This window comes from Leopardus geoffroyi, chromosome A3, assembly GCF_018350155.1.
Source record: "Leopardus geoffroyi isolate Oge1 chromosome A3, O.geoffroyi_Oge1_pat1.0, whole genome shotgun sequence".
Taxonomy (NCBI): Eukaryota; Metazoa; Chordata; class Mammalia; order Carnivora; family Felidae; genus Leopardus; species Leopardus geoffroyi.
The window spans coordinates 109,255,143-109,271,932 of NC_059336.1; the positions used below are offsets into that span (position 1 = coordinate 109,255,143).

A 16,790-nucleotide genomic window follows, 5' to 3' on the forward strand; every position below is an offset into this window, starting at 1 on the left:
CTTTACCATTAGTGTCGGTTTTAGAAACTTCTTAGGACCCTAGCGTAGCCATTTAAGTTTCATAGTGAAAAATGTTTATAATTCATATGTTTTAATCTTTGTAACTTGGAATAATATCCAGGAAATGCCTACCAGGAAAATTGGAATTTGAATTATTAGGTAAAATTGACCCCCCCCCCCAACCTCCCCTCGCATAGATCCGGTTTCAGTGTGCATACAGTAGCAGAAATTGTTTGTGGAATAATGCAGTGCTCAAGAAACAGCTACTGTTCACAATTAGCTGTTTAGACTTAATAGTAGAGGCTATACTTAGTATTGTGCTTATCTGTGTGTATAGTGGGAAATCTTAGCAATATTCTTGGTCCTACTATAGAGGGAGTGAGAAATCCAATATGTACTTGAATATCACTTTTTGCAGATGATCTGTAACAAAGGGGAAGTTACTTGAAATTTTGCTTTAGTTGTGATCCTTTAGGAGAAGTTTGTAATGCAGGAATTCAAGTAACCTTTTTCTCTTTTTTTTAATTTTAGGTGAGAATCATGAAGATGATGACCTAGTAAACTCTGATGAGGTTATGAAGAAACCATGTCCAGTACAGATTGTTCTTGCTCATGAAGATGACCATAACTTTGAGCTCGATGAAGAAGCTTTGGAGCAGATATTGCTACAGGAACACATACGAGATCTTAACATAGTAGTGGTATCCGTGGCAGGAGCTTTTCGTAAAGGGAAATCATTTCTACTGGACTTCATGCTTAGATATATGTATAACAAGGTGAATAGTGTCTTTTAAATTGAACCCAGTTAAAAACAAAAAACAGCCAACCAACCCTGTTTAAAAATAATAGACAAAAAACAGTAAGAGCTGTGTCTTTCATTTTACAAAAATCCAGTTCTTGCTAAGACTTCTCAGTTAAGACAGTAATCTAAATTCGTTTGAGTTCTTGATTCTTCCTCATCTCCATAATTCCATTTTGCGTGCAGTCCATATGGATGCATATGACTGAGCATCTATGTTACAGGCATTGTAGCTCTAACCCAAGGTGTCTGAGTATATTTTAAAGCCTCTGATACGCTGTTCTCTCGCTTTTGGTTATTTCTTCATGCCTCCCCTTTTTTTGATCACCTTTACAGTAATGGGTGAAGTAGGCTGATAGAGACTTTTGTAGAAGTACACCTATGCCCTTTCAAATAAGTCAGCTTCGGTGACTATTACGTTTTGAGATAAAGTCCGGTTCCTTAGTGTGGCTTCCCTGGTCTTCGATAATCTCTGAGTTTCATATCTTGCTTCTCTGTGTCAGGTATACTGTAGTTTTTGCAATTCCTCAGCTGTGTCATGTTATTTCTCAAATGTTGCTATATCCTTGGCTGATCTTTTCATAGGAGGCCTTCCCTGATTTTTTTTTTTTTTTTAAGTAGGGCCACGCCCAGTGTGGGCCTTGAATTCATGACCCTGAGATCAAGAGTTGCATGCTCTAGGACTGAGCCAGCCAGGTGCCCCGAGGCCTTCTCTGATTTTTAAGACTATAATTATGTCCTTCTCCCAACTCTCATGGCACTAGTCATTTGTTTCATTGAAACTGCTTTACTTACTTATTTTTCCTGGCTAGTTTAACTTCTGTCAGGAATGGGTCTTCTCTTGGTTACCATGTCTCCCTCACCTAACATTAACTACTAGCCTGCTGTAAACACTTACTTTCTGTTTTGATCATTGAATCTCCCTCTGTCCATAAATTTATACTTGATTTATTTTTAATAAATATAAGTCAAATTTATATTTGATTCCAAATACTTTTTGATGGTACCAGGCAATTGTTATTTCCCTCCCCCTTCCTTACTTTGGAATTTTTCTTCTGAAAAAAAGCAAAAAATAATTTTACTTAAATCAGTGTTTTTCTAACATTGAAAGTTGGGCTGAGGGAATGGGAATTTGATAGGGACGAAGAAGAAGGAATTGGAAATTTGGAGTGGAGCATTTAGAAGAAAGGGCTTTCCTTACATGGCATTTGACATTCAGAAGCCACGTGAAGATGCTAGAAATAACACTTTGACAGAGTTATGTAATTATCTAAGCTCTTGTCAGGGTGCTCACCTTTATGAGTTCTATATTAATCTGAAACTGGGTGTGTATGCATCTGCCTTAAGGTAAGTAACAGTTGATTTTCCAGGAAGCTTTTCAGTAAATTCTTTTTGTAGGGATCTCTTTAGGCATCATCAGGAATGCCTGAGTATCAGGAATGTAATTCATATTGAATGACACTATTTTAAATGTTTAGCAAATTGAGAAAGATACAGTATTTCATCCATTTAGACTTGATTATTTCCCACAGTTTTACATCTGAAATAGAGAAATGAATAGTGGCATATTTTTTTTTAAAGACTGTGCCTTTAAAGATGATATTTGAGGTTCTGACTCCTTAAGTAAGCTTGTATATATCATATTTATGTGTGTCTGAGCTGTTCCTGCAAATGTATTTGATTCCAAGTAGGTCACAGACAGAATGTTCAAAGGGGAAAGAAGCTTAGATCATTTGCCTAGCAATGACAGATAAGTTTCACCTCAGGTGCCATTTCTGAATCCATCTCTGATCAATTAGTAGTGGTTGTTCAGAGGAGAGTAGCAGTCCATACATGTGTCATGTGTTTGCAGTTCTTTTCCTGGGGAAGACGCTGAAGCCACGGGAAGGTTATGAGGGCCTGAGTGAGGTTACACACCTGGTTAGTGGCTTCTAGGCTGAAACATCTTTATTAATTTTCATTGATATGCTTTCCATAGAGAATTTATGCTATAAATAATTTATTCTGTTAATTGAAAATGGCATTAAACATTGTTGAGTTTTGGGATAACATGCCTCAGCTTACACTGATTTGGTGGTGGGTCATGCTTTTCCTAAGAGAATGAAATTAAAGAAGGAGATAGTTTTGAATTTATTTCATTAACCTATCTGCCTGCAAAGGTGGGATGCTGAGGGAGGTAGGAGATGAACATGGCTTATATTGACTTCATATGTCCTTTTTATTGACCTGGGTAAGGGTGTAGTTCACTAAAGGAGCTAAATATAAATTTTTTACATATGATTTAGAAATAGATGACTGTTTTCATTTTAAGTAGTTAGTAATCATAACACAAGAGCACATGAACATGAGCTCTTTTCTGTTGGATACAAACAAAAACTTCAGTAGTTCTTAAAGCTAAGACTATTCTGAGATTTTTACCAAATCTTTTTTTTTTTATTTTAATTTTTTTGAGAGACAGCAGGAGCAGGAGAGGGGCAGAGAGAAAGAGAGAGAATCCAAAGCAGGTTCCAAGCTGCTAGCGCAGAGAGCAGAGTGGGGCTCCAACCCACAAACTGTGAGATCATGACCTGAGCTGAAATCAAGAGCCAGATGCTTAGCTGACTGAGCCACCCAAACATTTACCAAACATTTCTAAATTATAGGGGAAAATTCTGACTTTTAGTTCTCATTCTCTTGTGAAGGAAACAGCTTTCTACACAGTTTTCTTTTTTTGAATTGCTACTTACAGTTTGAAAATAGGTTGTTTTTAAAGTATAGGAGGAAAGAAATTAGTCTTTTGTAAACTTAAGAGGTGAACTAAACCTTTTTCTAGAATAAAATTCTCTTATGTATGTTGGAGTTAATCAATTCTATAGTTAGACTCTAACCATGAAATATAACAGAAGGTGACTAAAATTGCTGATTTACTGGATTCATAATGTAGAAGACCTTTTGAACTTCCAAAGATATCACTTAGGACATTTACTATGAATGCCGTATATGAGAAATACCACAAAAATTCAAGTTGTTAGTGAACCTAACAATTTCTAAGCAGAATATTTATTACTTGTAAAAGTCATACTTAAAAAGCTATAGATGAAATAATTATAAAAATTTATGTGCAGGGGCGCCTGGGTGGGTCAGTCAGTTAAGCATCTAACTTGGGCTCAGGTCATGATCTCAGGGTTCGTGAATATAAGCCCCTCATCGGGCTCTGTGCTGACAGCTCAGAGCCTGGAGCCTATTTCAGATTCTGTGTCTCCCTCTCTCTGCTCCTACTTTGCTTGCTCTCTCTCTCTCTCTTAAAAATAAATAAACATTAAAAATTTTTTTTAAAGTTTACATGCAAACTGTTAGATCTATTATGTCCATATTTAAAAAAAATCCTATTTCATGTGTAAAAGTAGGCAGTTACATAAGAAGAGATGAAAATCTGTGATGAGAGACAGAATTGGGAGGGAGGGAGACTTTTCCCTGTGAAATAGATATATAGACTCTCAAGTATTCTGTGTCTTTCCCTTTCTAATGCTGATTTGGTTGTTGGGGATGTAGTTTATATTTCTTCTTTTGAATTTCCCTTTTTTTCCCCCTGAAGCATAATTTATATATAGGAAAGTACTCAAATCTCAAGTGTATAGCTTGCTGAAATTTTACATATGTATACACCCCTATTACCACCACCCAGATGGAGATCTAGAACTGTCCCCCCCACCTGGTTATGTCCCTCCCGGTTAATATCTAACCCCAAACGGTAACCCCTATTCTGAACTCTTGTGTACCCCAGACTGGTTTTTGAACTTCACATGAATGAAATCATGTCATAAGAATTTGTGTTTGGTTTATTTCTTTAAACTATCTATGAAATGTGCCCATTTTTCGCATGGAGTGATCATTATTTTTGTTGCTTTGGTGTCCACTATGTGATTATACCACATTTTATTTATTCATTTAACTGTCAGTGGATATTTGCTTTCATCTCATAAGTTTTAGTGAGCTGATTTTTGTGAATCCCAAGCTTCCAAAGTAGATAATAGGAATTATTAGAAAAATGCTGATCAAATTATCATGTAAAGGAATTTCAGTTTTAGGAGTTGGTTCAGGAAGGTCAAAACTGAATTTGGTAGAATTAAATTATATAAACGTTAATACTTGGTATATTGAACACTAAGCATTGGTGAGAGCTGTTAACTGATCTCTTCTAGATAGTCTTTTTTTTTTTTTTTTTTTAACATTTATTTATTTTTGAGAGAGAGAGAGACACACAGTGTAAGCAGGAGAGGGACAGAGAGAGAGGGAGACACAATCTGAAGCAGGCTTCAGGCTCTGAGCTGTCAGCACAGAGCTGGACGCGGGGCTCGAACTCACGAACCGTGAGATCATGACCTGAGCTGAAGTCAGACACTTCGCTGACTGAGCCACCCAGGCGCGCTAGATAAAGAAAGTCTGAATTGTGTACAGAGTTACTTGTACTTTTATATCATTCTCTCTCTTTTTTAAATAACTTTATTATGAAGAATTTTTAACACATGTAAAAGTAGATAACAGTATAATGAATGCTCATGTATTTACAGTTATCAACTCTCAATCTCATTTCATCTATATGCCAACTCATTCTATACCTTTTATATTGTTGTGAATATGTCCAGATATATCATCTCATTTGTAAATATTTCAGTATGACGGGTTTTTTGGACCTTACAGTAATATCGTACATAAAGATAAATAATTCCTTAAGTTAGGTATATATAAGGTTAATATATGGGATCAATTTTCCAGTTGACTCAGATATTTTAATTTTTTCATTTTTAACAGTTTGCTTAGAGTCAAGAGCCAACTAAATGAGGTCCACATTGTGATTGGTTGTCTTTAAAGTGTTTCTAATTTTTTTTTTTAGGTTTCCCTCCATCTATTTTTCTTAGCAGTTTATTTGTTGAAGAAACTGACTGTTGGTCTTACAGAGTTTCCCAGTCTGGATTTGCTGATTTTATCCCATTAGTGTAATTTTTACATGTTCCTTTGTCCTTTGAATTTGCTGTAAATTGTTATTTAAATCTAAGGACTTGATCAGACTCAGGTTTGACTTTTGGGTAAGAGCACTTCCAAGATGATGTATTATTCCATGAGGAAGTGCAGATTATCTTTTTTTTTTTTTTTTTAGCTTATTTATTTATATTTGATAAAGTGGGGGAGGGGCAAAGATAGATGGAGAGAGAGAATCCCAAACAGGCTCCTTGCAGTTAGTGCAGAGCCTGATGTGGGACTTATCTCACGAATTTTGAGATCATGACCTAAGCAGAAATCAGGAATCAGGTGTCCCCAGATTATCTTTTAAGATAATAGTTTTTGAATCTTTACCGAATTCTAGGTATTCTGATTACTTAACATTAAATAGGTATTATTTCCCTCAGTAGTCACATTCACCCTATGCAGTAGTGTTAGTATTTCAGCTTGATATTTGAGGAAATGAGGTTCAAAGGAGGTGGCGAGGCTGAGATATAAACCAGGCAATTTGATTCTAAAGCCTTTATTCTTAAAACTACTATGTAAAATGATGTTTGATCCTTTACCTACACTAAACTGTTTTTTTTTTGTTGTTGTTAGTGTTTACTTTTCACTGTTTACTTCAGAAGTTGAGATAGCCCGAGAGGAGTGCATGCTTGGTAACTTTTTTGCTGCCCACTGGTATCTATATGCTTAATGAGTAAAGAGTTTTGACCCCATTTATAACGTAATTGCTAAAGACATTTTAAGAGAAATTGTAGATGATATTATTATTATTATTATTATTATTATTATTATTATTATTATTTAAAGAGTTGCTCCCAGAACTGCTTCCAGAGATCAGGAGTAAGAACAGTTTTCAAAGATCATATGTGCTGCTACATATAATTTGCCAAAAGCACAAATATCTCCAAATTGGCCATATGGGATATTGAACTTGATTTCACCCTTTTTTTTTCCTAAGGCTAACATTGTCTGAGATGTGGGGCTTGTGAGAAATGTGTGAATGCATGAAGGAAAACTTGGTTTGTTTCATGTTCCTTTTTTAAGAAAGAAATGTATTTAGAGGATGAACAGTATTTTTAAAAGGTTCTGCCTAGGGTCATTTTATTCTTTTGTTTTTTTTTGTGTGGTATAACTTGCATATAATAATAAAGTGCATAAATCTTAGGATAGCCAGTAAATTTTTGTGTACCTATACTTTTTGTAACCACTGCCACTCAGATCAAGAAGGAGAATACTACCAGCACTCTAGAAGGCTCTCTCATTTCCCCTGCCGAATATTACTATCTCCAATACTCAGAGTCCACCACCATCCTGATCTACATCACTATAGATTAGTTTGGTCTACCCTTGAGCTTTACATAAATGTAATCATAAAGTGTGCGCTCCTGTGTGTGATTTCATTGACTCAACATTGAATCTAAGAGATTTATCCATGTTATTGCATGATCCAGTAATTGTTGTTTGTTAGTGCTGAGTGGTAGGTTATTGGGTGAAGATACCGATTTATTTACTCCTTCTTTTGAAAGACATATGGGTTGTTTGTAATTTTTGTCCATTATGAATAAACCTACCATGAATATTTGTGTGCAAGTCTTGGTGACATAATCACTTATTTCTGTTGGGTATATAACCAGGAGTAGAAATGCTAGGTTCATAAAGCCCGTTTCACTGTACTAGGGACTGCCACAATTTTTTTCCAAAGTGGTTTTACCAATTTGCACTTCCTTGAGCAATGTAAGAGACTTAAATTTGTTATACATCTTATGAACAGTATTGTCAGTCTTTTTAACTTTAGCGATTCTGATAGGTATGCGTTGTGTTAATTTTAGGTCATCATTGTACTCTATACACGGTCATGCTTATAAAACTGTTACCATATTTACTGTAGAAACGTAGCTTATTCATTTAATTATTACTTCAACTGCATTCACATTTGTGAATTTCACTCATTATATGTGAAGCAATGTATGTAACTTATGTAACAAGCTATGGAAATTTTAAGTGTTATATTATTACTATTTTTGCCTATGCGAGAAGCCAGCCAAATTTGATCAGAATTTTAAGTCAGTAAGGAAAATAAAAATTGGTTCCCTTATTTTTATCCCTGAATGTAAGCTAAGGAGTGAGTATAGAAGTTATGTGGACTGTGGACTACCTTTTTTCCATTAGCTCACTGGCTTTCTTTTCCTCCTAGATTTTGATTTCTGCGTTGAAACTAATCTGTTCTTTCACGTGCAGGTTTAAAATTAGTGTGAGTAATTTCAGTTAGAAAAACTTCAACAAGTGTTACCAAAGCTGGAGGAAGCAGAAGCAGAGGAGTCTAACAATATATTGTTCAAAGTCCTTATAGCACTGTCTTAGGAGAGGCTTTCTCGGGTGCATTCCTGAATCTATTCCCTGAAAATGTGTCATTTGTAGTCTTTCAAACAGCTCTCCAGCTTTAAGCCCCAAATGTATGTACTGCCTGTTTTGTATTTTCATCAAAAATATGATACTATGGCATCACATATGGGGACTTGAGAGAACATAAATTATTTGTTCTAACAGACCTTTTTCCATTCTGAAGTCTTTGTTCCTTTTAAGTTAAAATTTACTATTTCTAAAGTACTTGATTCTATTTAGGTCATCTATTAAAAGATATCATAAGTAATAGATGGTTAACATAAACACTGATTACTCAAACACAGTTTTAAGACATTCAGGGAGTTAAACAGTCTTGTATAATTTAAATTTCTTTTATATTAACGGTCTCTGGTGAAGAAATACGTTATTTTATTTATTTATCTATCTATCTATCTATTTATTTATTTATTTGAGAGAGAGAGAGAGAGAGAGAGAGAACGAGCATGTACAAGCCAGGGCCGGGCAGCGGGTGAGAGAGAGAGGATCCCAGACAGGTTCCATGCCCAGAGCAGAGCCTAACATGGGACTCAGTCTCACAACCGGGAGACTGTGACCTGAGCCAAAATCCAAGAGTCGGATGCTTAACTGACTGAGCCACCCAGGTGCCCCAAGAAATACTTTCTTAAAGTCATTAACCCCCTGCCTCCCTCCCTTATTCTCCCAGACAGTTTCACTACTTAACTCATGAGTTTTACTTCAAGAATGTTTTGTTCTCACTATTTGAAACATTTTTTAAAAAAGAACTGGGGCGCCTGGGTGGCGCAGTCGGTTAGGCGTCCGACTTCAGCCAGGTCACGATCTCGCGGTCCGCAAGTTCGAGCCCCGCGTCGGGCTCTGGGCTGATGGCTCAGAGCCTGGAGCCTGTTTCCGATTCTGTGTCTCCCTCTCTCTCTGCCCCTCCCCCGTTCATGCTCTGTCTCTCTCTGTCCCAAAAATAAATAAACGTTAAAAAAAAAAAAAATTAAAAAAGAACTAATAGGATGCATTTTCTGTAGATACTTTGGATAATGTTCACTATAATCCTTTCATGAAGAAGCAAGTTTAGGGGTGCCTGGGTGGCTCAGTTGAGTGTGTGACTTTGGCTCAGGTCACAATCTCCTGTTTTGTGAGTTCAAGCCCTGCACCAGGCTCTCCACTGACAGTGCAGAGAGCCTGCTTGGGATTCGCTCTCGCTCCCCTTCCCCCACTTATGCTTTCTCTCTCTCTCTCTCTCTCAAATAAACTTAAAAAAAAAAAGAAAGCAAGTTTAGGAGTGCCTGGCTGGCTAAGTTGGTAGAGCATGCTACTTTTGATCTTGGGGTTGTAAGTTCAAGTCCTGCATTGGGTATAGAGATCACTTAAAAAATCTTAAAAAAAAAAAAAAGCATATTTAAGCCATAGCGTTTATGACATATTGCACTATAGATGGATATATAGCAGAACCTCCAATGGACCTTCCTTTTCCTCCTAGACTTTTGTAGTATTATTGGGTGGATTTTGTATGACTGGGAGTCTTTGTTAAGCTTGTGTACTAAATATATTTGATTTTTTGTTTTTCTTTTAACAGCTTTATTGAGATATAATTGACATACCGTATAATCTATGCACTTAAACCACACAGTTTCATGAGTTTTTAGTATATTCCCAGAGTTGTGCAACCATCGCCACAATCGATTTTAGAACACCTTTTTGCCTTCACAGTGAAAAAAATGAAACCTGTACCCTTTAGCTGTCACTTCCCCTTCCACCATCCCCAAACCTCTGGTCTTAAGGAACCACCAGTCTGTTTTTTGTTTTTATAGATTTGCCTATTCTGTGCATACATATAAATGAAATATAATATGTGGTCTTTTGGTGATTGGCTTCTTTCACTTAGCACTTCTAAAGGTTTGTGTTGTAGCATTATCATGTTTCATTCCTTTTCAAGACCCAATAATCTGTTGTATAGATATACCACATTTTATCAGTTAATGGATATTTGGGTTTTCCACCATTTGGCTTACAATGCTATAATTATATGAATATATACTAATATATAATATTTCACTAATTATAATACATTAGTATATAATAATGCATGTTAATGAAATGAGATAAGGGTCTAGCTTCAGTTCTCTTATATCTGCTTATCCAGTTGGCCCAGCATTTGTTGGAAAGATTATTCTTTCTCCATTGAATGGTCTTGGCACTTTTGTTGAAAATTAGTTGATCAAACTAATTTCTGGACTCTCAATTTTATTTTTGGACTCTCAGTTTTATTTCATTGGTCTATGTAGGTCTGTTCTTATGCCAGTACCATACTGTCTTGATTACTGTTGCTCTGTAGTAAGTTTGTAGTAAGTTTGTCTATTCTCGGTCCCTTGCAATTCCGTATGAATTTTAGATTTAGCCTGTCAGTTTCTATGGGAGGTTAGCTGGGATTCTGTTGGTGATTGGGTTGAACATGAAAGATCAACTTGAGGAGTATTGCCATCTTAAGTGTTCCAGTTCATGAACATGGGATGTTTCTCCCTTTATTTAGATCTTTATAGTTTGCAGAGTATGTGTTACTTCTTTTGTTAAATTTATTCCTTTTTTGATGCTTTTACATTTGGAATTGTTTTCTTAATTTCATTTTCAAGATCATTCATTGCAAGCTTATAGAAATACAGTTGATTTCTTTTATGTTGATCTTGTATCCTGCAACTTTGCTCAATTCCTGCATTAGTTCTGATAGTTTTTTAGTGTGTTCTTTAGAGTTTTCTGTATACTAGATCATGTCACCTGTAAATACAGTTTTAGTTTTTCCTTTCCAATCTAAGTACCTCTACTCTCTCTTTGAAGTGCCTCTGGCTAACTGTCCTGGTTAGAACCTCCAATACAATGTTGAGTACAAGTGGTAAGACATCCTTACTCTTTTCTTAATCTTTAGGGAGGAAGCAGTGAGGTTCTCACCATTATGTATGACTTCAGCTGTAGGAGTTTTTGAAGTTCCTGTATTCAGTCTGTTGGGAGGTTTTTTGTTTGTTTGCTTCTGTTTCTTGTTTTTTTTTTATCATGAACGGATGTTGAATTTTGTCAAATGCTTCTTATGTATCTATTGATGAACATGTGATTTTTCTTAGCTTCTTGATATGATTGATTATATTGTTAATGTTTTAAATATAGAGTCCATCTTGCATCCCGTGGAATAAGTCCCATTTAGCTGTGGTGATAATTTTTTAATAAATGTTGTTAGATTTAACTAGCTAATGTTTTGTTGAATATTTTTACATATGTGTTCATGGGATATATGGATCTGTAGTTTTCCTTTCTTTTAATGTCCCAGAACTTTTTTACCTTCCCAAACTGAATGTCTATACCCATGAAACTCCCATTTTTCCCCTCCCCGTCCATGGACCATTTTCTTCTGTCTCCATGAGTTTAACTACTCGAGGTACTGCATATGAGTAGAATCATAAGGTATTTGTTATTTTGCAGCTCGCTTATTTTACTTAGCATAATGTCTTCAAAGTTAAGGACATCTTTTAACTAAGTTTTTAAAATTCTTTAGTGCGTACCTAGGTTAATAGACTTGTCCTTTGTCTGAGCTTGTGACTTGGGTCAGTCATAATGTTATCTATTTGTGTAGCCCTAAAGGGAGGAATTGAACATGGGGGTAGGTAAGATGTGAGACAGTTTTAAACTGTTTTAAAACTTTAATGCTTCTTAATTTGTTCTAGAACTTGAGTATTCTTACATATTTTAAGTGAAAACACTAAATGATGCTTGGTGGTCAGAATGTGTATATTTTTCTATCCACTCATTTGGGTGTTATTAATAACCTACCTCCTAAATGAGGTAGATTTATAAGACTAAGATTTTCTTTTTTTAAAATTTAAATCCAAGTTAGTTAACATGTAGTATAGTAATGGTTTCTGGAGTAGGATTTAGTGATTCATCACTTACATACAACACCCAGTGCTTATCTCAACAAGTGCCCTCCTTAATGCCCATCCCACATTTAACCCATCCCTCCACCCAACACCTCTCCGGCAACGTTCAGTTTGTTCCCTGTATTTAAGAGTCTCATATGGTTTGCCTCCTTCTCTGTTTTTATCTTATTTATGCTTCCCTTCCCCTATATTCATCTGTTTTGTTTCTTAAATTCCACATATGAGTGAAATCATATACTTGTCTTTCTCTGACTGACTTGTTTCGCTTAGCATAATACACGCTAGTTCCATCCGTGTTGTTGCAAATGGAAGATTGCATTCTTTAAAAAAAATGTTTTTTAACATGTATTTATTTCTGAGAGACAGAGACCGAGCACGAGAGGGGGAGGGGCAGAGAGAGAGAGAGAGAGAGAGACAGAGACACACACAGAATCTGAAGCAGCCTCCAGACTCTGAACTATCAGCACAGAGCCTAATGTGGGGCTCGAACCCACGAACTGCAAGATCATGACCTGAGCTGAAGACAGATGCTCAACTGACTGAGCTACCCAGGCTCCCCTTCATTCTTTTTGATCACCGAGTAATATTCGCCATTGAATATCATATCACATCTTCTTTATCCATTCATCAGTCGATGGACATTTGGTCTCTTTCCATAATTTGGCTATTGTCGATAGCCCTGCTGTAATCATGGGGGCGGGGCACATACCCCTTCCAATCAGCATTTTTTTATCCTTTGGATAAAGTTTACCTAGCTGTTGTTTCACTTTGTTACCAAGGAATGTTATCTTACCTATGGTGAAGTAAGAATTTGTGTCTTACTATTTAGAGTAGGTAGGGGTTCTTATGTTGATAATTACATTGGTAAGTCTTTTTGGCAAGGGCTTATGTTTATTCGTGGTATTTCAAGTTCGGGTGTTTTCAGATTACTTTTTACCATTGAGGTTTATTCTAAAAGATCTTCCCTTTTAATTTTACTGGAGGACTGATTATTTTTGGAATTTTGAGTTTTAAGGCTTTTTTTTTTTTTTTTTGCCTCCACAGTACTAAATGGTATCAGATTACTATTTTTCAAGTTCTTAGATTTGTTTTTAGTAATTTACGACAAATAGTATCAGTGAGGCTGCTTCTAGAATTAACTAGAATGCTCCTGGAGGGCAGGAATGTTTGTTCTCATGCACTGCTGTATCCCTAGAACCTAGAACAGTAGCTGGCACATGGTAGGGTGTTCAATGAATATTTGTTGAGTGAATGTATGAACACATTTTATGTAAGTTATCAGTATTTAGTATGATACAGAGATAGACTTCTTAACTTCGGGTTTAAAAATAGCAAAACTTATTAGTTGGTATTAGCTAGGCTCTCTGATTTGCCTTTTCTTTCATCCTTTTATTGACTGATCAGATCAGTTTAGTTATAGGGTAAACTAAGAAAAGATGATAATAGATTTTTTTTTTTTTATGAGACACTAATTTTTTTTTGAGACACCAATTTTTTTTGTTTTTTTTGTTTTTTGTTTTTTAAGTTTAGGTTTGAGAGAGAGTGAGCACACATGAGTGGTAAGGGGCAGAAAGAAAGGGAGAGAGAGAGGCAGGGAATCCCAAGCAGGCTCTGTGCCGACAGTGTAGAGCCCATCGGGGGGGGGCTTGAACTCACCAACCGTGAGATCATGACCTGAGCTGAAATCAAGAGTTGGATGCTTAACTGACTGAGCCACCCAGGCACCCCTGAGACACCAATTCTTTTTAACGTTTTAGAGAGGGTCAGATTAACAACCGTGTTAGCCTATGATTTTAATCATCTCTACTTCTGAAAGTTTATTTTTACTGTCTTGTCTGTGTAATTATTTTGAAGAATAGTAAGAGGGATATTTCTTCCATATTTCTTACTTATGCTCAAAAAGGAACACATTGAAGCTTAATAACTAAAATTTCTTATGTATTCATTTATTGAATAATGTTTCTTTTTGAGAGAGCAAGTGCAGTGCATGAGCAGGGGTGAGACAGAGAGAGAGGGAGACACAGAATCTGAAGCAGTTTCCAGGCTCTGAGCTGTCAGCATAGAGCCCAGTGAGGGGCCCGAACTCATGAACCGTGAGTGAAATCATGACCTGAGCTGAAGTCGGGCGCTTTACTGACTGAGCCACCCAGGTGCCCCTAAAAAAATTTTTTTTAACATTTTATTTATTTTTGAGAGAGAGCGTGTGTGTGCACACAAGCAGGGGAGGGGCAGAGTGGGGGACAGAGGATCTGAAGCAGGCTCCACATTGACAGTATTGAGCCCAGTGCGGGGTTTGAACCACCAACCACAAGATCGTGATCTGAGCCAAAGTCAGACACTCATCCAACTGAGCTACCCAGGCACCCCTTGAACAAATATTTTGAGTGCCTGCTACAAGCCAGTAATTGTCATGGGAATGTGGTTCTATGTTTTGAGGAAAAAAAACAGACAAAACTTCCTTCTTCATGGAACTTATTTATCTTATTTCTCTATCTCCTATATGAGAATATAAGTAAAATGTAGAATGAAAACAGATGTCTCTAACAGGGTAGATTCTTTTAAGTTATTTACGTAGGTTGGACCTTTTAAAAATAATCAGTTTGCTTAGTGCCACTTCAACATTGTTAGCAGAATGAGAATCCACATGTGAGAGCCAAAAATGGGCTGAGATACTTTGGTAGGAGCAGTTTGGTAAACAGGTGGAATTTATAGCCTGTGCTCTTAAGACTCACACAAGAAGTGCAGTGTAAAGCTGTGTAAAGATAACCATCTGTAGTTATAATATTCTTTAAGAGTTCAGAAAAGTTGGGAGTTTCTTGAATTGCTGGCTCAGTTCAAGCAGAGAACAGGTAGAAAAGATAGAGCTATACTAAACAACTTAAATATTTGGGAATAGTGACCTTTTTGGTATGGTAGCAACAGGAATTATGTGTGTGTGTTAAGGGGACTATCGGAAATATTGGGAGCAGAGATAGGAAAAGTAAAGGTTGGTTATGTTCAACAGATCTCCAGATAGTTCTATAGGTAAATGAAGAACTACAGATGGCTTTTTTTTTTTTAGGACAGTAGCATGATTCCATCGCTTGTTGGGAAAATTAAATGACTACGGAAGAATGGGTTGGAGAGTACAGCATGGTGGAGGTGTAAGAAAATCTATTTGGAGCATCCAAAATATAGTCCAGGGGCACAGCCCCCACTGGGCTTGTTTAGGGGGTACCATTAATCTTCTAATCCCTGTGAAGGGTCCCTTCTGAAGCACAGGTGCTTAGTATATAGTGTGAATGGAGTTGTGCTATGAGGCAGCCTTGTCACCAACAGAGAGATGAGGGCCTTATGTTGAAGGTTCTGAAAGGTGAAGAAGAGAATTTTGTGATTGATAAAGTTGGTAACTTACTAGGGATGGGAGTTTTGTGGAATAATTACAGATGGTTGGAAGTTTAAGGCTGATCTTCACATTAGGTGGTGGCCTGGACAACTTTTTTTCCCCAGCCTTATCTGTTTTTCATAAATTTCTACATCCCTCGTTGGGCCTACCTTAAACATCTTTACTCCTAATTTGAGTAATTGTTTTGTTTTTTCTTTTGAACTATGTATCTAAGCTTATCAGAAGTATTTCTGAAACAAAGGAATTTTTCCTATGGGGTACTTTGAGTAAAGGTTGTGTGGGCTTTAAGTATGCTAAAGTATAGAGGTCTTGATATCTGTCAAAGGTACTCATGTATTATGTCCAAGATTTACTTTTCCAGATAAATTATCTTACAAGTATTTTAATTTTCATATTATTTCACAGTTTTTAATTAGAGCCATTTAGCCCTGTGATTTTATTTAATTTAGTTTAATTTATGTTATTTTAAGTGTTTGAGAGCGAGCGAGTGTGAGCAGGGGAGGGGCAGAGAGAGAGGGAGAGAGAGAATCCCAAGCAAACTTGGGGCTTGGCTTGATCCCACAAACTGTGAGATCATGCATGACCTGAGCCCAAATCAAGAGTTGACGCTTAACAACCAACTGAGCCACCCAAGCGCCCCTAGTCCTGTGATTTTAGTTAAAACATTTTATTATGGGGAAAATTTTAAACATATCCAAAGATAGAATAACATCATGAATCCCACTGGATGTGTCAACATTTTGCTGATCTTCTTTCATCTGTATTCCTCTCTGTGCTTTTAGTTTTTTGCTGCAATATTTTAAAGCAAATATGAAGCGTATTTTTCACCATAAACTTGAGTTTTTAAAAGATAAGAACTATGTTATTGTTAGTATTACCCACAATACTGTTATCATGCCACACAATCATTTTTACTCTGAGTTAGCACCGCCTAGTAAAATAGCGTGAGTTCAGATTTCCCTTTTGGTTTTGAAAAAGACTTTTTTTTTTCTTCTTACAATTGAATTGTTTGAATCAGGTCCAAGCAAGTCTTGTGGTTATTTTTAAAGTAGATATTTTTTAAAGAGAAAAATTAAGGCAGTGTGAAAAGCATTTTTAGTATAAGCTATTCTAAGAGAGCGGTGCTTTTTTGACAGCCATTCTCTCTGGAATTGAGTTGTGCTTATCTGTACAAGAAGATGTCACAATAGCTGGCATCTATTTTTTATGCTTTTTAAACATAGGAAATTTTCAAAATGGGAAAAACTGGGTGTGGCCTCACTTATATAGAAATCTAGACAGCAAAAATCTGAGATTTGAGAAGGTTCAGGTTTGTAGGAGACCA

At 36.4% G+C, this 16,790-nt stretch overlaps 1 protein-coding gene across 4 annotated transcripts in view; it reads left to right on the forward strand.

Annotated features, from left to right (window-relative positions):
• ATL2 (atlastin GTPase 2) overlaps positions 1–16,790 on the forward strand; it is a 59,836-nt gene that overhangs the window by 24,654 nt on the left and 18,392 nt on the right. For all 4 annotated transcript variants that reach the window (XM_045447104.1, XM_045447106.1, XM_045447103.1 and 1 more), the window contains exon 2: positions 532–776. In XM_045447104.1, the coding sequence (XP_045303060.1) occupies positions 532–776 (245 nt within the window). The remainder of the gene's footprint in view (positions 1–531; positions 777–16,790) is intronic.